At 40.0% G+C, this 20814-nt stretch overlaps 2 protein-coding genes across 3 annotated transcripts in view; both read right to left on the bottom strand.

Annotated features, from left to right (window-relative positions):
• si:ch211-51h4.2 (uncharacterized) overlaps positions 1-3715 on the bottom strand; it is a 114363-nt gene extending 110648 nt beyond the window's left edge. Inside the window, exons 1-5 of the mRNA XM_024003621.2 lie at positions 3501-3715; positions 2171-2212; positions 1215-1288; positions 498-566; positions 318-423 (exon numbers count right to left, since the gene is read on the bottom strand). Coding sequence (XP_023859389.1) covers positions 318-423; positions 498-566; positions 1215-1288; positions 2171-2212; positions 3501-3639 — 430 coding nt within the window. The 5' untranslated portion in view covers positions 3640-3715. The remainder of the gene's footprint in view (positions 1-317; positions 424-497; positions 567-1214; positions 1289-2170; positions 2213-3500) is intronic.
• Positions 3716-4538: 823 nt separating this feature from the next.
• LOC111975853 (inactive N-acetylated-alpha-linked acidic dipeptidase-like protein 2) overlaps positions 4539-20814 on the bottom strand; it is a 310771-nt gene continuing 294495 nt past the window's right edge. For both annotated transcript variants that reach the window (XM_024004505.2, XM_070447599.1), the window contains 3 exons: positions 14269-14362; positions 10752-10950; positions 4539-7771 (listed from right to left, as the gene is read on the bottom strand). In XM_024004505.2, coding sequence (XP_023860273.1) covers positions 7585-7771; positions 10752-10950; positions 14269-14362 — 480 coding nt within the window. In that variant the 3' untranslated portion in view covers positions 4539-7584. The remainder of the gene's footprint in view (positions 7772-10751; positions 10951-14268; positions 14363-20814) is intronic.

The following is a 20814-nucleotide window of genomic DNA, read 5'->3' as shown; positions in this document are numbered from 1 at the left end:
TCTGTCAAGTTGGTTGTTGATCATTGCTAGACAAATATTTTCAGGTCCGGCCATACATTTTATTTTTTACTCATGAACTTATTTCGGCTTGCCATAACAAATGGGTWGAATATTTAATGACAAAAGACATTTTAGCTTTTAATTTTCCACTTTGACAGTATGGGGTATTGTGTGTAGGCCAGTGACACAACATCTCAATTGAATCCATTTTAAATTCAGGCTGTAACAAAACAAAATGTGGAAAAAGTCAAGAGGTGTGAATACTTTCTGAAGGCACTCTATCTGTACTGTTTGGGTGACCATTTGCAATGGTTTACCTGCTTCTTCCCCATCCTCCACCTCCTCTTCTTCCTCCTCTGTATTAGTGAGAGCAGGCTCCTCCAATCCAACGTCTTGCATTAGAATTCGCTCTGTCTCTGTAGTCTGAAAAAACAAGGGTTTAATATCCTTTACTTAAAAAACCATGACAATAAAACAGTGTTTGATATAGACTTTACCTTCAATGACTCAATCTGGACAACTTGGCATCGCTGGAGCAGGTCAACAAAGAGGTATATGAGGAGAGCCTGACAAGAAAAATGAAGGGAACTACTTGTGAATTCTAGGAAAGTGCATCCTCCTCACAACAAATAAACCATTATCCACTCTCCCAATGCCCTTAAAACCCACAATAACATCCACTGCTAGGCCAACAAATGGTCTRGGCTGATAGCGTTCTATCTGACCTGAGAATAGGTTTTATATCTACTTGAGCGATGTACAAAATAAATATCATGACACAACATCAGCACAACAATATATCACAACATATGAACACATCCTGAAATTGAGCATCCAATTGAATGAAAGTTTGTAATCAAAATAAAATAAAAACAACTGTCATACAGTACCATGTGACCTACAATATTTTTTTATTTAACCATTATTTAAATAGGCAAGTCAGTTAAGAACAAATTCTTATTTACAATGACGGCCTACCCCAGCCAAACCCAGACGATGCTGGGCCAATTGTGCGCCACACTATGGGACTCCCAATCACGGCCGGATGTGATACAGCCTGGATTTGAACCAGGGACTGTAGTGACYCCTCTTGCACTGAGATGCAGTCCCTTAGACCGCTGCACCAGTCGGGAGCACTCATATAGTACAATGGTGCTAAGCTTACACAGTACTTACATGGCCATTATGTTCCAGTTAAACAACATCAAACTCACCTGCACAAAGAAACCAATTATAAAGGAGACCAGGAAAGGCATGAGTCCTGCATGTGCTATTGTGACAGGAAGTCCTGCAATATAATGTACATAATTTCAGTTATAAAAGTACATAGTTACAAAAGTAATCATGAACAGTCTATAATTTATCACTGAAATCATCATTTTTCATTTAGATATATCAAATTCAGTGGAGGCTGCTGAGGGGAGGATGGCTCATAATAATGGCTGGAACGGAGTTAATGGAATGACATAAAACACATGGAAACCATGTGTTGGATGTATTTATACCATTCCACTGATACCTCCCCAATTAAGGTGCCACCAACCTCCTGTGATAAAATGTGATTTGAATATGATTTTTATATATTTGATACCCTACAGGTCATAAACCGCTGTATGAATAATTTCGCAAAAGACAATACGTTTTGTTCATAAATAGAATATGACTGGTACAACCAATGACTGTATATAAGAATGGACAAAGCCATCTATCATCATTCATTCCTATGTGAGGACTCAATAGCACAATGAAGCCAAATTAAGTCAGTTAAGATGGCGTCTCATGGAGACATAACATGCGTAGTTTGAGCTACTCCCGGAAGAGACGTTGCAGGCTAGCTCAGTTGTGCCCCCTCTCAATGAGTAACTCAAATTGAAGGCCAACCGGGGTACTGCAGGCTCACATTAATTATCCTTTTATCTTCTTCTGTGTGTGATTTTCAAATAATTAGTTTGACATACATCTGATGTTTTAAAAGCAATTATTGGTACCATTATTCTCTAATGTTTTTTAAAATTATTTACACGAAGATTGACCACGAAATTTGACATTTTTCCATTTACTATAATTGGGATCCTGTTTTCTGCTAACAATACCTGCAGTACCGCGGTCTGCCTTGAACATCCGTGGCAACAATGACTGAGGCAGACGTTCCACCCTGAGTACAACTCACCTAAGATTCCAGTTCCCAGTATGGTTGCAATTGACATAAAATCTAGAAAAATGTGAGACAGAYAAGTTACACACCGAATCCTAACTTGAGATAGCCTATATGTTTATAACTCTTCATGCAAACCTGCCATTGACATCAATACATGAACGTTTCATTCGTATTTAGAGTATTTGTCCAAACTCCTTTCATATTTACTTTAACAATAGGTGGGATTGACCCAACATAACATACTATCATGTCCAATAAGGCAAGGGGCAAAACTACAAATTGTCTACCCTAGTGTCTTGTAAATAAACAAGCAGTTAGACTATCTATTGACATGGTGCACAAGGTTATTCATAAATATTTCAGATCCCGGTAGATAAAGGTATATTCATTACATCTAGCAGCACCTGCTGGTGCATCCTGCCCTGGGCTATTCAATCCCCAGATGGGCTTGTGCAAACCTCAGGTTAGAAACTCATAACAGACGAGTTACAGAAATGCTTGCAGAACTTATTGTTGCAATAAATAAATAAAAACTTACAACRGGATGGATATACAACATACATTTTCACGTTAGAAAAAAATCCATTCAACACTTGTGTAAATTATTTTGGGTCCTTTTCATCAAACTGTTATTACTTTTTCATCATCATCACATCCTGTTTAATATTCTCACATCTACAATTTGGATTCACACATATGGTAGTTTATAACTACAAATGATGTGTTATCAGTCTTTTTATGTCCTTTTACTTTCAGCTGTTGTAAGTGCGACTTCAAAAGGACACTCCCTGAAAGACAAGAAGCTTGAATACAATAAGAGCTGCATTCCCAAACCCACCATAATGGAGGTTTAATGACAATGAAATTAGCGGTATTGGAATAATCTAATCTCATTCYGTGTGTGTAAAATTGTGTTTCATGTGTGTTTAATATTAATCTCTAAGGTTTTAGCTACAGTGACTGTAAAAATGAAAAACCTATGAGCTTTATGAATCGCCTTTGTTATGGTCCGTCTAGGCTAGCCTACGCATGATGAGGAGCCACGAAAACGTACTGAAATGGCCAGGAACAAGCTCTAGTGCGCATCAGCATCCAGTAGGGTTGTGCAGTGGCATGATGATTTCACAGACCAGCAGTATGTTTATAGCGAGTGCTTTCCTCTATTTACCACAACCTATTTGACTGAGCGTACAAAGTGAAGTTTGAATTAGTGAAATGGACCAGGTGCATTCATGCTATTTAACGTTAATTGTCTGTCGGCGTGGGGTGAAATTATCACGTGAAAACATCCTGTCGCGGTTTTCAACATCCATTCAAATGCTGTTTTTTTCCTGATACTCACAGCACTGCAGGTAAATTAATCTCAATTTCCAGGGTTTATCCTGGTTTTTCCGCGTAATTTTGATGGACATAGTCGTGACATAGCGCTCAGAAATGGGACATGGACTTTGAAATATTTCTTCTGCGGCGGTCGCCATCATTTCGTCGTCGTCCTCATACCCGTACTAAATCCACTGCACATGGGATCAGAGCAGTGGTAAGCGCGTGCGCGTGGGATGTTTGCTATCGGGCGCATCCGTATGTAAATAGGACACCTTTTTTGTGGTATAATTGAGACACGTTGTTAAGGAATACGACATCACGTTTACCAAGGCGGTCTAGTGGTGTATACACTGGGTAAAAATCCTAAAATTATAACATCAATTAGGTAGGCTACATAGTTTACCACTTCCAATACCATGGACAGCGACGCCATACCGGATAATCTAATATTCGGTTCACACAGTGAAACTTCGCTTGGGGGAAGTTTGAGATCATTTCGGTGGTCTCTGGAGATCTTTCATTGAATTATGCTGCAAATTGTCATAAAAACCTTAATAGGTTAATTCCGTTTTCATCAATTACACGAGCAGAAAGATAACGGATCATGAAAGTTACTTTTAAACCTCTCTTTTATTAGACTAGGGGCGTAAATTATAGCACATTTCATATAGAATATTTACAACATACTAAAACACTTGTAATATCATACCAAGGGAGTTATCAATAGACGCAATGGACTTTTCCCAATACCAAACCATTAATTCCCAATAATTGAGGAATTGTATAGTGTTAAGAAAAATATTTCACAACTGTGATGAATGAATTCAGTTAATAATGCATAACACTAAAGCTGAACTATTTCCATGTAGATGTCAACCATTCCATGTATTCCTTCATTGGATAAACAGACCTACAGCCTACATAATAATACAACTAAGCACTTCCTCAAACTGCCATTTTCCTATAACACCCTTGATGATGGCAGTAATTTTTGGCAGTAATTTTCCCTGTCTTTAAAACTCTTTAACATATAAAATACTGTAAAAGAACAACAAGATCATGCCAATGTAGCGTTTATTGCATATGATACCAATGACATGGGGATTCAATACATGATAGTTCCTGCTTGACCAGCTATATTAAGAGATATTTAAAGAAACAAATCCCAAAGGAATTTCAAGTGGCCAAAACCCTGATATCTATTACTTAAGAGACTAGAGACATGATCACAATTTACAACAATATAAGACTTGGTAAACTCACAATCAAGACTCTTAGTGCAAATACATGCAATATTCATGCCAGTCAATGCAGTATTTCATGTAACACATCATGCAACACATCTAACTTGTGTAATATTATATGATTGTACAAAGCATCACATAAATAACTGTACAATTGAAGACATTTGATATAGCCTATTTGAACCTCATGGTCCAACTAAAAGCTACTGTATTTGGAGGTACAGTAAGAGCATAACAATCTGCCATTTCATACTACATACTACAGTGAATGATGGAACTACGTCCATACTTACCATGCTTCCAGATAACTCATACCAAAGGCTTGTTGCTGTTACCTTATAAAAAACTTTTTTTATGTAACAAAAAAACATTCACCTGTTCGCCTGTTATAAAGGGCATTTTATATGCTACTATGCATGAACAATGTCCGCTTCTTAATGATAAAATAAACAAATACAAATCCTGTAATGAAGTTATGAAATGGTCCTCTGTAGAAGTCCTCAGAAGAGTATTAATTGACCAATTTTAAGGAATGAGACTACTGGCTTTTTATAATTTCTCATTATTTTCATGCCACTAAAAATGTAGTAGGCCTACTGTTGTTGAATTAATCCTAAACTAATAGGGTTTTATACAGCACACACTTCATTTTTGGTATCGAAATCAAACAGATTCCTCTATTCAAGCAAAATAACAATGTACACATGTACTATTGACATCAGCCGAAGAACCTTTCTTAAAGCATTCATGATTTTCAAATAAAGGCACGTACATAATTTAAAGCTTAGCTAATATTGTAGTCCCTGAATGAAGTGTTCCTAAATAGCCATTACATTTCTTTTGAAAAGTTAAGTCAAGTACAATTTTTTTAACAAAATATCATTAAATCCTTATTATGAATTCCAGTGACCTTTATATCACAAATTTGTAAAAACGTTATCAAAAACACAATCTCTAGTGCAAATGTCTTATAATGATGACAATATGATGATGGACAAAGGATTACATTGGCATAGGAAACTTTTGGTTGACAGTTCCACTACCTTCAAAATCCACATTTATCCTTGAGATGGACACAACAGCATTACATAACCCTGCAATTAAGAAAATATCACTTAAACCCTCAAATAATAAGCAAAACAAATGACGTACATTGCAATATGCAGGTTGTCATTTATTGGTATGATTGATGTACTGGAGGCAGCTCTGAAGGGTAGTCACTAGCTGGCACAGCCACAATGTAATAAKATCTGATTTTAAACATAACCCTAACCACACTGCTAACCTTATGCCTAACCCTTAAATTAAGACCAAAAAGTGATTTAAAAAAAAAATCTAATAATTTGTACGATATAATATAGACAATCTTGACTTTGCCTCGAGCGCTTGTAGTGGAAATCGCTCAGCGCTGCCTCGAAGACAAGATTCATCCCAATGAATGTCAACGTTCATGCAAAAATAACACATGAAGAAGTCTACCATGAACAAAGCATAACAAATAAGTTAAGTCAAATAACAGCTACTGTAATACTACACATGTCATCGTCAGTCCATCCTTACTGTATGTACAAATAGAGAAAGTGAGGTTTGTTTTGTAGACAACCACACTACTCTTGTCCATTGGTATTGCCATTACTTCTATATCAAAGTATTGCAGAGACTTGCCTGTTTTTAATAACATTGATCATTGAGGACTCCAAGTAATTCAGAGTTATTAGAAAAATACGGATATCACATTTCACTTTGGGTACGAGACATTATCAAAGATGAATTATTATTTTTCAATATATCAAAGTAGAAGAAAAAAACATCCAATAAAAGCACACATCTGGTAGAGAACACTTTACTGTGCTGGTTATTGGATTCAATCATATAGTGCATGAGACACTGAAAAATATAATCATACAAAATGCAGTTTTCAGGGACTTCAAATCAAATCAAATTTAAGCATCCTTAACGCCAGCTTGGGTCTGCAGTCAAGACGGTAATGCGTATGACTATTATAAGAAGTGCGGTTGAGCATGTCAACTGTCAAAACAGGCCATGTCACACCGCTGTCACTGTTTACCTCACCAATCATGCCTCTGTAAATATAGCTAATTTCTCACACACTTACTATAATCCAAACATCATGTTCTCCTCTGCTCTGTCATAGATACACATTTGCCTTGCCTGTAGAAAATCACAAGGTACAATGAGAGCAGAACAGAGGGTTGGTGTGCTTTCAGCAGAACTAAGAGCATGGAATGGTGTCATACTGTATGTTTTGTTTGAATGTTTAGACAAAGGCAGAGATTGTTCAATAGTGCATATGAGCATAAACACATCCAGCTGGCCTTATAGTGTTTATCCACTCGTGTAAAACATGCTGTAGTCAGTGACGCATTACTCACTTCAAAATGCATGTTTATCTATCAAGCTCTGCGTGGTTGTGAATCGCTCTGTCTTGTAGATTTAGCTCACTCCTGTGTTCCAGTGCTTCTTCACGTTCTCAGTTTATACGTGCCTGCCTGTCTGGCGTTGTTCCAGACAGCCAGACAGACATGTATAAATGAGGCATTAGGACATCTTGGATAGCCCAGCACTTTCATTGACAGCCAGAAGGATCTAGAAGAAATCAACATTGRTTATTGAATGTTTCATAAACCTGAACACATTAGGCGCTCAAGAAGAATAGTTCGAGAAGGTGTCCCGGTCTCTTCATATTGCTTTAGTGTGATCTCTTTGTAAAAAAAAAAAAAGTGCCACACTTCATTGTGCAGAGTGAACTTAGGTATCTGAGGCACGTATGCAGATACCATTGGTCTAGGCAGTGCAGCCATACAGTGCCTCTAACCTTGGCTGATTGGTTTCGTTGGGTCAATTTGTGTCATCTGGACTGTTTTCAAAGAGGTCAAGCCCACAGCGAATGAGTTTTTCAGCTGAATTGATGGCGTTTATTATCAGTGACAGAGACTTGTTTACAGCGTTGTGTTTTAGTGGATCCAGGGGGTACTTCAGTATGGAGAACTGGGGGAACTTCCCATTCAGACTGTACAACAGGTTCCTGGATCACAGGGGAACAAACAGACCACAGGTAAGTATTCACATTCACTAACTGCTAATTTTCCTGTAAAAAAAACCCCTCTTCATTAATAATACCTACTGTATAATTGCTTGACACTGTGAGAGATATTGTACATACAAAATGATCTTGTCACACCCTGTTTTCTGTCAAATATAGGTTACACAATACTGTTGGAAACACAAAACCTTCCCTGTCTATCTATCTGTTTCTCCATCCTTCACACATCCCCTTGGCCCCATCTGGACACAGTAGCAAGAATCAATCTAATTTAGAATCTCAAAACTAAACAGCAGTCAGATACATTTCATGCTACAGGCCATGGTGTAGTCATTTGTAGGTAAAAAATGAGCAGCTTTTGGATCGTTCCTCTTCATGCATCTGAATCGCACATTGATTTCTTTGGAATCTGGCTGCACAGCCCCTAAGCAGAATAAATAAGGCAATTCTTCTTAGGTAAACAGGTTAGCCTGCCATCATGACCTTCAGGCTTGAGTTTATACAGTGATTAAGCTCCTCTTTTCTGTGGATGAGAAACGCTTTTTAACTTTCAGGTCCTTTTGAGGCTGACTGAGGAATAATTAGAGAACCATTTTGTGTTCCCCTAAAAGGTATGGTTGAGCTTCATTCATGTGAATAAATTAGACTACCCCCCAGGGCCTAGGATSGGCTGTTGACTGAAGAGTGAACTACTGCACAGGGTCTCATGCAGAACTTCATCCATCTCTCAAGGCCACTCATGCTGCAGTGCCAAGGACAAGCGAGTTCACTAAAGTTCTTATAATTTGTGTCTTTCTAAAATTTCAACATGATGTTGTAGTAATAAAAATGTGAACATCAATTGGTTCTTACTTTACATACATGCACCCACATACACYTACATAATATGTTAGCCCTCAATACTATTTCTTGCCCTTGAGCAGYCGCTTACTTTTATACTGTAGGACAAAGCAGTTTTGAATTGTAAGGCATTCTTGTTGTCAGAAAGGCTGCATGGTGAAATCCCTCCAAGTGTAAGGATATCTAATATTGATCTCAAGTCCCTTGTAACCCTGCATACTTTTTAAATGGAGAAAGAATTCTCCTGCACAACAGAACAAACTAGGTTTAACTACACTAGTCTGTTCCCCCGGTGTCAGTCACAGAACATCAATTCCTTGCTGACAGCATGAAGACGTTTGTTTTAGCCACTCTCTCAGGCCTTACAGAGTGCTTTTTAATGCCATCCATCTCCTCTGTCTCAGCCTGGTCAAATAATTCACAGCTGTCTCCAATGCCTCACAGTGCTTTGGGGGATACCAGATTGACAGTACAGTATTGTATGTATCAGTATCCATTTCCTAGAAATCATAATTGAATAATAAGTTTGGTTCAGTCGGTTCAGTCTGAACCGTTATCAAATCTTTGATTGCATTTGACAGGAATTGATTATTTACGAAACCTGAGGTGAGGAAGTTCAGCTCATCCTTTTCACTATGAGCTTCCTGGCATGCTGTTTCTGTTTCCTCTCCTATAACTATTAGGAACAGCTACGTTTCTCTCAGACAAAGGGCATGAATTCCCATTAGTGGTCTGGGTAATAAGTGTACACACAGCACAGTGGGGAAACAGAGGGGCCAGTCAGTTGGGACTAATTCCCAGCAGTAACAGGGAGTGTGCTCAGAGTGCGGTAATGACTAGATACTGGCTTGTAAGGGCCCAGAGCACCTGATCTATTTCATACACCTTGATCTAATTTAAATCACATCACACCAGGATATGCTGATTACCATCTGATTACAATCACATGTCTCTTTGACAACTGCAGTTTCTCGTATGGTATACCCGGCGTCTGTATGAAGTAATTAAACAAACAACAACACGATTGGTGGGAGTCAGACAGGTTCAACACTCACAGGAAAAAAATATTGCAATTCCCATGGTCAGCACAGGGAATATGTATACTGCATATCTATCTATGTATGTTGATTAGTCWCCTCTTGTTATAGCTCTGTGTCATGTAGCATCTCACCTGACCTATCATCCTCATGCAAATTACAGTAATGCCATGAACATTCTAATGCATCTGAAATCTTTCCCTCCACACACACCATGACCCACCCATCAGCACAATAGCTCCCCTATCTACTGTACTGTATATGCTCCACCAATATAAATGTACTCCTGTGCAAGGCTCACGTCAAACCCAGCATCACCAAGTCTCCCAGCCCTGTCTCCAGCTCTAGAGGCAGTAGGAAGGGAGTCATTATACCGCCTTTTGTAGGATTAGACTGATCTAAAGCTAGTAAAACCACAGTGGTTAGCTAAGTTAATTACATTCAGACAAAACAAAGAAATAGACAAAATGTAGATTGTGGCATGTACTGTAGATTTCTGAGAAAAGGATACTTCGTTATTAGGGAGCCAATTAAACAGCAATGTTTCTTGAGGATTATTGAACAGTTGAATTCAATTTTTGTGCTTTGGTTCTAATGGTAGCTTAGTGCAATTAGATGTGCATTCAAATTATAATAACACACATTACATTACACTACACTACAACTGTGCTGGCTCTCAGGGAGGCAGACCCATTCATGGAAAACTAGCTAGCTAAAGGTAATTATAGAGATTCACAGTGATGTTCAGTCAGTAATGTTCCTCGATGGTCTTTCATTCAATAAGAAACAATGGTGCACACTCTAATCACACTCAATAGATGGGCTCCAGGTGGATTGAAAAGTGACTTCATAAAAAGTGTCAAATGTATAGTTCCCATGGTCACCATTATTGACTTAATTGACTAATCACAATTAATAGATAATGTTTAATGAATGCCACAAGGCATTTGAGAGCTTTGTAATTAGCTAGCATATTGTGCCCAGATTTTCAAAGCAGCTCACACCCTTACCTTCACAAAATGTCCTCAGGTAATAGAGTGATGGTATGCTAGCCTAGCACATACAGTACAATCTGCTCCACCTACCTGTAGACACCTGGAGGGGGCTGGGGGACCATGAAGCTCTTCTCCAGGTCCCGGAGCACGTCGTTCAGCATGCGGACATGGGAGGGGTCCCTCTCCTTGGGGTCATTGGCAGGACGCATGGTCTCAGACTGGAGGAAGGCTGAGCTCTCTCTGAGGTAGGCAGCTGCTGCCAGCAGTCTGGGGGTCCTCAGGGGATCATCTATAGTACATCAACACAGACACAGGGCAGGGATTGGCTGTTATGGGTAAAAGGTGGAGGTGGACGATGTTTGGTTGGCTAAAATCTAAGAAACCTCTCTTACACTACTGCAACTACCTTCGATATCCTTATCCTTAGCCCAATCTCACCACTCAATTACAACAAAGTAAAACTAGTTCAGAACTATTTTCGATTCATTTTACTCTGCGCTTGCCACAAAATCAGATATGGATATGGGTCTGTTAGTCAGAGTCTTACAACAGCCAGAACCAATTGGACATTAAGGCAACGTCACTGCTTAGAGTCGACATATCAGTAGAACATTCAATTATTCAGTAGTAATTAAAGATTCATTAAAAAGCCCCCCCCTGCCATGTATGTAGGGATACTCTAATTGACAGTGTCATTAATTACAACTTATTCAGAGAATGATATGCTCATTAGAAAATAAAAACAAAACAAAGCACATTTACATGTGTCATTATGAATAAATTACATTTTGGTTAATTATGTGACCATATTTATAGTGTTACATAATGACCATCAGGTTAGATTGCACTGCTCACCATTTATGAGTTACATTCATACTATATGAACAGCATGACATGGCTGCTTCTTAGGCATTAAATTATAGACTTCCAACAATGCACTGTCCTCAGCTGTCACCTGTACAGACACATTTCTCTTGCTCTGTTTTTAAATCATGTCAACAACATTTGTGGATGGCTGAAAAATTGATGTGCCGATTATTACATTCAAATTAATTGGTTTGTCCCTTACACAGAAACATATTTGTTATAAAAGCGTTGGCCTCAATATTTCTGTAACACATATGAAATATCAGGTTAACATTTGTTGTTTCAACACTATATGCATGAATCCTAGTCAAGCACTAGAGAGAAAAACATCAATGTCACAACATGTCTAAATAGTGTTTGCTAATAAGCTAGTCGCCACATCGAAAGTTTTCCGTTCCATTATGCCTAAGTGAAAATAACCTTGACTGTGGCCGTGTGCTGCATGCTTATATGTGGCTCCATTAAAGCCTGCTTTTTCTCCATTTCACTTCTCTTTGGTGTTTGTTAGATGAGAGCAAGGCTGGGGCATGGCATTGAGTGGGAGAGTCACAGGAGAATATGTACACCATGCAACTACTCAGGGAATAAAGGAGAGAAAAGACAGGATAAAAATATCCAAAGAAAGCTGTTCCCTTCTACAAATGTAAATGTCTTTCTCCCTACTGAGGGAATAGGAGTCATGAAATATGTGGGAGGATTGCTGTAATCTATCACACATTCTGACACGGAGGGACGTGGAGGGACGATTGTGTTGGCATAGACCCTGCTGAGATTTGATGGAGAGAACTTAACACAACTCAGGAAGCCACCTTTAAAAATGTTTAGCACGCACGCACGCATACACACACACACACACGCACACACACACACACAATTTTCTCCTTTTCTAGAACTGATTGGCTTCAAAGTGCAGCTACTGTACTTCTGAAAAAATGCAAGTTACCAAATTGTTCATTTTGAATAAAAAGTGAACAAAAGATTTTGAAGGTTTCAATTAGCCATGCCTGTTTGATCTCAGACAATCCATTACTCGTCCTCATGAATAGTGCAATTTTATGTGGTGTCTGAAAATACATTTACTGTTCCAATCCCAAAACAGCATGAGGCTGGGCTAAAATCCAGGGATCAACCCAGAAACCTCAAATTATTTATTTACCTCTCTCCCATCTCCCTTCTTTATTTTTAACCACAAAGATAAAAGCATTCTATATTTAATTCAACCTGTTTGCGACTGAGCTTCTAAAGGCATTAGTTCCCTGACCCTGCGACGGGAGAGACCACGGCCAGGTAATCATTCCATCTCAATCACAGAGCCGCCTCGTTTGTGGACATTAGTCTTGGATAAAGAAGCGGAACCGCAGTGGTTACCACAATGAGGCATCATGAGTAAGTTATACATATCAGTGTTTCACAGTCTAAGCAGCTGTCTGCAATGCAGAGTGAATTGCGAGATAGAAACCTAATTTGTGTTTTAAATGCTTACTGGCCATGATGAGGACCCACTGTATCAACAGATTCTCTACAGTACCATGGCTGTATGAGCACCACACAATGTTAACTCAGTGTAAAATGGTACCTTCAATCAAATACAGAATGACAAATATATGGAAAAGGAAGTGTTATACATTTTGTGTGAAATTATTACAATAACGGAAACTACCTTAAAGTAATCAAATATTTGAAACCAATGATATAGCATTTCTAATCATACACGGTGCACCACCTGTGTGTAATTCAGTAGACAGTGACTATGCAGAGCAATGGGAATATGGTTGATCTGATATATAACTACTAGGACACAGTTTTATGGACACTGAGCCAGGAGAGACAAGATTATGTGGTGATTATGCACCTCATCTGTCCTACGCTCGCTCTGTCTGCATGAATATTTAACATTACAACCAAATAACAACTCTGATGCACAAGGTCAGGATGAGAAGTACAATTTATCAGTTTCCTCTACAAGTCCATGAGAGGTGACAGTAAAGTAAACCAAAGAGGTCTGTAAGTCTGCATTATCATTAATTGCTTTTAAAGTATAGGCTATATCCAATTCTAACTTCCTTTAAAAATACATTGAGCCTTTGGGAGGGAGGGAGGGAAAACCCAAGCTATTGGATTGTTTGATGAAGTAGTGGTGAGATGATATACCACTTCCTGGCTTTGTCAAATGTTCATTCTCATCCTGTGTGACATAACAGAACTCAGGTCTGAGACGAAAGAGGCAGTCGAGTCCAAGGCTGGCGAAAAGAAAGATGACCTGGCCAGGATTTAAATTTTACAAATGCAAAAATCAAGGTCACTTGGCATTGGACTCATGAGGCGTGATAGAGGCGATCGATATGTCCACCTAAACAGATGATCTGCCTCTAAATCATTCTTATGGGAGAGAGAGAGAGAGAGAGAGAGAGAGAGAGAGAAGGAGGGAGAGGAGGAGAGGGGGACCTGCTGTGGCCTGGTGCTGGCTGGCTGGGTGGGTGGACTGCAGATATGAGTTATGTCACTGCATAGACCCACGTGGCTCAGCAAACAACCAGAGCACCAATAGATGCTTCATTCACTTCACTCCGATGTGGGTATTGCACAATAGTTCAATTGTTCATTGTTGTTTTGTCATGCATGTTTGATTCAGTCGAAGATAATAACATAGCAGTACAAATTCAATGATGGCTGAAAAGGTCCTTCATTCATGCAATATCATGAAACGCCAAAGGATAGAATAAACAAGATTGTGTCTTACCTTTGAGTTTATTCTGGACATCCAGGGCGATATCAAGAGGATAGAATGGAAGTACTGGATCATTGACGAGTCGAAGAATGACCTCTGCTGTCATCTAAATAAACAGCAGAACACAGTTTAAAGCCTGTAGTACTGGATCCAAACACAGTTAAATGTGTTACAAATGACTTCTTGAGTGAATCCCATGGTGAATACTACTCATAAAATAATAAAGTATGTTGTTGTTGTATTTGTTGTTGTTGTTTTCCTCCCTGCAAGAAACAGTGTGCTCATCAATGCACTGAACCACAACTGTTAGTTCAATAATATCCTTTACCAGCTTTAGACTGCCATTGCCAATCTACTCATTGATTTGGTTCCACTCTCAGTTGGTAGCTTTCTAAGCCCTCTGGATGCAACAAGGCAACACATTGTTCCATATCTTGCTCTATATCTAGACAGAATTCAATACTCGCACAGCTGACCTCCACCCTACCTAATCAACCTTTACTGAGCAACGCAAATCCCACAGAGTATTACATAGACTGATATCAGAGGTGCACTCAGTCAGTCAGCATTCTGCATGTAGTCCATTGGTCGACCCAGTCCAGCAGAATGCAGGGAATGAGAAAAGGTCACTTATCAGCAGTGTTTCTTCCGCCTGACCTACTCTGGCCTTAGCAGAGAAAAGCAATTGGCCCGCTTCTTTGTGAGGAGTCTGTTAGACGCTGACCCCAGTTAGTGTGCTCAGTGACATAGACACCTGTGATGGGTGCTGAGGGTTACTGTTTCCCCCGGCCAGCCCCCAGGGTCACCCAGGCTGGGGACAGCCAGGCCACTGACCCTCTCTCTATGGGTGGTCCATAGACCCAGGCTGGACACCACAGACCTCTGTCTTCAGTCCACATTACTGGGGATAACTAGGGGCTGGACACACTCCCCACTCTGGGCTGGACCTCTGGAACCATGACCGTGGGGCATAGAAGATTGGAAGCTGTAGCTAAACATAATCTGTTTACATTTGAGCTACTAGACTATTGTTGTAAAGAAAATCTCAAATGACACTTGTGTTTTACTACTGTATACTACCCAGGTTGGTGTTTTAAGATTCTAGTCGAGTATTCCTATTTTATAGCACTTTTCTGGTGTTTATTAAATCACCTACAGTGTAAGTTCTGTAGGCTGCTGGGAAATCAATCACAGAGGGAAAAGATTAGACCATTGATTTGAGTGAAGTGAGTAATAAGCATACATCAAGCCTGTTTAATGTTCCAGACAGAAAAGACCACTGATTTCTTATTTATGGCCTTGTTTTTGGATCATTGCTCTACGGATGGCAGAACAAAAGCATACAACATAAAGAAGGGAAAAGAAAGGTGAAGGAACAAAATATGACAATGTGAAGGTCCTGGGAAGACAGCAGACCAAACCAGCTGGTTACATGTCCATTCCTTTCCACCAGACTTTCAGAAAAGTGAAATACACTAGTGCGTGACTTCATTATTCTTCCACATTAATATTTTGATGTAGGTTAGTGATTATACAGTATTTGAAAACAGAGAATTTGACATTCTTTCCCAATATAAAAAAACAGCCCAACTAATTCATTGGAATGCTAACATCAGTGATGCAGGCAGTCTGGAATAATATTTTATAGTCTTAGCATCCAATGATCCCATATTGGCCCCAAAATATCGTTACTAAATATGAATGTCAATGACAGACCAGTTGAATGCTCTAAATTTCCTTCCTAAAATGTAGATATAAGTTGAAATCCCAATTAGGTCCACTTCGTTTGACTGAACTTTATTATTGTATTTGCACCAGGTTAACACTGTGGCCTGTCCTTTCCACTCTCCTGCCTCCCTCTGAATCTCCCCTCCAGCGCTGAGTGAGATTGCTTACCTGCCCCTGAGAAGCTGTCAGTTTGTCTGTACTGGGGGTTTTAAATCCTGCCTGCCTTTCTCTCCGGGACATGGCCAGGCACTGCAGGGCTTTGTGGGGGAATATATTTGTGTACATTACAGAGTAGGAGAAAGAGGTGGAGGAGGAGGAGGCCAGGCAGAGAGAGGAAGCACACTGTGGTTATTGACAGCAGAGGGCTCCCTAGGAGAAGCTTGCAGAGGACCATGCTAATTCACAGCAGAGGAGACAGGACCAATAAAGCTCAGAGCTCAGCTACGTACTGTTGAGGACGTTTGTCTCTAGTGCTGTGTTAACCCATTTCAGGGGTCAACCCACACATCACGGTCAGACAGATGAGTACTACTGCGTGTGTCGTCTTATTTAAAATCAGTCACTGCTGACCACAAACAATGTTTGTACTGATCAGTGTCAGCTGAGAGAATAGGTTGTAATTCCTGACTCAATGGCCAAAGGGCTTGATAGAGCTTAACTGGTGACTGAAATCCAGTGCATTCTCTGAATAAAACATTCAAACTGAATGATGTAACACTGCATACTGGCACATAATTATAACACATGAGCATGTATAAAACACCAGTTTCTTTGGCTCACCACCATACACAAAGACACACCTCACTTCCCTTGTTTCTCAGCCCAGCCAATACCTCTACATCCTCACTGGAGATCCATTCCACTCTGTGCACTCCACAAACACTCAGACATTTACAGTAGCAATGCCTCATTATTTTCAGGTACAAAAACTTGTTTTATTTTTAGCCACTCATCTCTTAGATGGTTGGGCTATTACACAAGAGACATTGACCCTTGAAACCACTGCAGAGGAGCATCATGGGTATTTTATTTTGTTGCTTGTTTGCTTGCGCAGGTTTTTAATTGAAAACAATTTCATCTATATGTAAGAATAGTGTATAGCACTCGACCGTGTTTATGAGTACACACAACTGATGTGTCACGATGGTCTAATGAATTGACGGACCAAGGCGCAGCGTACGTAGAGTTCCACATGTTTATTAAATGAAACTCACAAAAACAATGACGTTCTGTAGTGCTCACAGGCATCAACACAAAAACAAGATCCCACAAAAACCAGTGGGGTAATGGCTGCCTAAATATGATCCCCAATCAGAGACAACGATAAACAGCTGCCTCTGATTGGGAACCATACCAGGCCAACATAGAACACACTAGATCACCCACCCTAGTCACACCCCGACCTAACCAAAATAGAGAATAAAAGGCTCTCTATGGTCAGCACGTGACAGTACCCCCCCCCCCCCAAAGGTGCGGACTCCGGCCGCAAAACCTGACTCTATAGCGGAGGGTCCGGGTGGGCCTCTAGCGTCGGTGGCGGCTCCGGTGCGGGGCGAAGTACCTACTCCGCTCGTGGATTCGCCAGCATCGGTGGCGGCTCTGGTGCGGGACTTTGCCCCCGCCCAGACCACGGGTCCGGCCACGGAGCCGGGTAGAACGCCGTGCCCAGACTGGGCATCGGCGCAGAGGAGGGCCCCGGCCATGGAGCTGGGTTGTACGCCGCACCCAGATAAATTAAACTATTTAAGCCACAGGTTTCTACCGCAATATAAAAGAGGTGGTCAGCATCACACAATGACTAATTTWATGACAATAATCTAAGCCTATTCACTTATTTTATATGACATTAAATTGACAACAACAACAGAAGTTGAAGGCATCCCCATGACCAATGCTGTATCAATAAGTACAGTATCTAAGCAACTGAACCATTAGTACACGAGTTGGTTTGGTGAACTATGCTCACACAGTGCATATAACCTCAGTGGGCTAACACAGTCTTTAGGGACTCAATACCTACATTCGAGTAAGGATGCTAAATCAGTTCCACGATGAAGGATCTCAGATTGAGAATATTTTCACACAGCTTCATCATGTTGATGGCTGAACAGATGGTAGATACTAGTAATGTACAGTTTCCATCAGTTAGGTCTAGAGCCCAGAACAGCGTGAGGGCAACGTTTCTGCAGGGAAATGCACAGACATATTTAAGCAACAGTCAAACATTTGTTTGGGAAAATAACTGATGTCCTCTGCAAATTCCTTTAGCCATAATTAAATTGAACGAAATGACAGGATAACGCCGCCAGCAGACTGTTCAGGCAAATTCACTAAATATTGGCATATCTGAAAGTAAATTACCTTTACTTCCACCAATAGCACCAATAGAGTGACATATGCTTTTAAGCAAACAATTCCAGTACCACTATAGCATTTATCACATCATGTTCTACAGTCCCCAAGACAACCTCATCATTAGTCTGGTCATGCGCTGGGATACAAACTGGGTGAGCCAGTGATTGTGTCTGGCTAGTGATTTTTATTTGCCAGAGCCCTGTTAGATCACTCAATGGAACTTATTGGTTGGTCCTTAAAATAAGGGCTACCAGAAACAGCACTTAATTAATTAACGGTTTGTGGACCATTGCAGATCCTTGTCTATGCATGCAATATTTCCAGCAAGATTGATTCTATGTCTGGCAGCCTTCTGCTCCCTTCATTAAGATAGCAGATGGCACAGGGTTTGTTAAGGGTTAAATAATAAAGAAGACAGATTGGGGGTTGTTTCTGAGAGCTGGTTTGCAGAGTGTTTGTCACTGCGTATGCTAAGAAGTTCTGCTAAGAAGTTCTGAATACAAGAGCAGGCCTACCTGGACCTGTGCAATCGAAGTGTAGAGAGTATTTCAAATAACTCCATAGGTTTTTTAAATGCGCAAGACCTAACAAAGTTAATTTATAGAAGAAAAACAACTTCGCACAACTTCACAATTTATTAATAATGAGCTAAATCCYTCCCTAACACCCAACATGACAGCATCATAGCTAATTCATTTCCCATATCCAACTACAACGAATATCAATTTTTATGACTCCTAAATGAGATCTATACAGTTCCAGGATAGCATTATGAAGGCATTGTGACAGATGGTTCAAGTAAAGGCTAACCAATTATCTATAAATGTTTTTTCAATTTTTACAAAATTCTCCAAAACAGGACAGAATCTCAGAGCAGATATAATAGTAGTAAGAATGAATATGCACAATTCAAGCATCTGCTAAAGACTGTGAAGGGCATGCAGGCTTTAAAATGCAAAGAAAACTTGGAGTTGGGTTTAAGCCAGGACCATAATCCAAGTCTCTTTTCTTCTTCCCACTACAGAGGAAAGGTTGCTATTAAAAGGATCAAATGCACTTTGTGGTTCCCAGCACCATATGGTCGCCCAGCATCTCAAAGTGTGTTGCTAGCACAACAAGGACGCCTATGCTAATGGATCTCTCTAAATGCTGGGCCCAAACTAGTGCATGGAGTAATACCTTTAAACCCACAGGGAAGTAGATGAAGAACTGAAGAACGTTGGCAGCTTTGATGTGATCCTTTCTGTGCATAAGGCTAAACAGCATTTGGGGAGCAATGACTGTACACATCAAACAGAGGAGTATGTGAGTGTTAAAGTAGTGAGGTGGGTAATTGGCGTGGGCATGTGTGTATCTCCTTAAGGGAAAGGGCCTGCATGCCACTGCTCCTGTCATTTACAATCATGGGGCACCAAGAGAGAAGGAGGAGCTGTGATGACAGAACTCTTTAATAAACATAGCTGACAGATTCCTGAGAGGAGTGGCATGACCCAATCTCACATATAATTTCCTAAAAACACAATAAAATGGCACCTCTTTGCCCACTGCCAATCATCCGTGCCACTTTCCAAATTCACCCATCCACCCACCACATCACACCACAGCCCCAGAGACAATTATGATGGATGAGCCAATCAGGATAGGCCAGGTTTTGATGTGCTAGCTTCTTCCTCACCCAATCAACTATTCCATTCTCCTTTGTTATGAGAGTCGGTTGGACTAACATGGATGGCTGTAGCCAGCAGCCATGTTTTAATTTCCTCAGATAGTGTACTATTGATTACATGGTAATAACCATATATATTTGATTTTGTTCATCTTGTGCATGTGATGCGATGTCTAAGGTCTGGATATCTTGAAGATTTCTGATAAAGAAAACAGAAAATTGCATAGAGAAAAGGAAAACATCACAAAGCGGCACTAACAAAGAGGGAGCTCCATTAATAAAAGCAATGGGCTGTTTATACAGTATGTATTCATCCAATAGTGTGCATGGACACGATTGAGAGGAGTTGCGTTGTGTTTAGTTAATTATTAATCACTGATGTTTTTTTGAAGACATTGCATGCTTSAGAGCTGAATGCAGCGCAACGGACTCAATCTGAGAGCACAGACACTGCTTCCCCCTCAGGAGCAAAGGCAGAGGGTGAACTCATGATGAGGATTTAGGTCTGCATATATTTTTAACAATTTCAATTTAAGTGCCATTTTGCCTAATAATAAATGCAGTTTAGGCTCTCTTAATTGGCTTTTGTGGGACTTCTAAAAACACTGCAGGGTCCATCGCTGAAGTGACTAATACAGTGGATCAGAGAAACGAGAAGCATTTCAAGTGTGAGAAAATAGAGATGACATTTACTTGAATCAAAGAAACCCAGTCCCAATTCTAAAGCCTAATTAACATGAATAAAAAATAAAGCTTTGCTTATGCATTATGACATAAACAATAAATACCATAGATTTCAGTGTAAATCA

The sequence above is a fragment of the Salvelinus sp. IW2-2015 genome, linkage group LG16 (genome assembly GCF_002910315.2).
Source record: "Salvelinus sp. IW2-2015 linkage group LG16, ASM291031v2, whole genome shotgun sequence".
NCBI lineage: Eukaryota > Metazoa > Chordata > Actinopteri > Salmoniformes > Salmonidae > Salvelinus > Salvelinus sp. IW2-2015.
The sequence above is the reverse complement of the archived record's forward strand: the minus strand, read 5'-3'. Positions and strand labels throughout refer to the sequence as shown.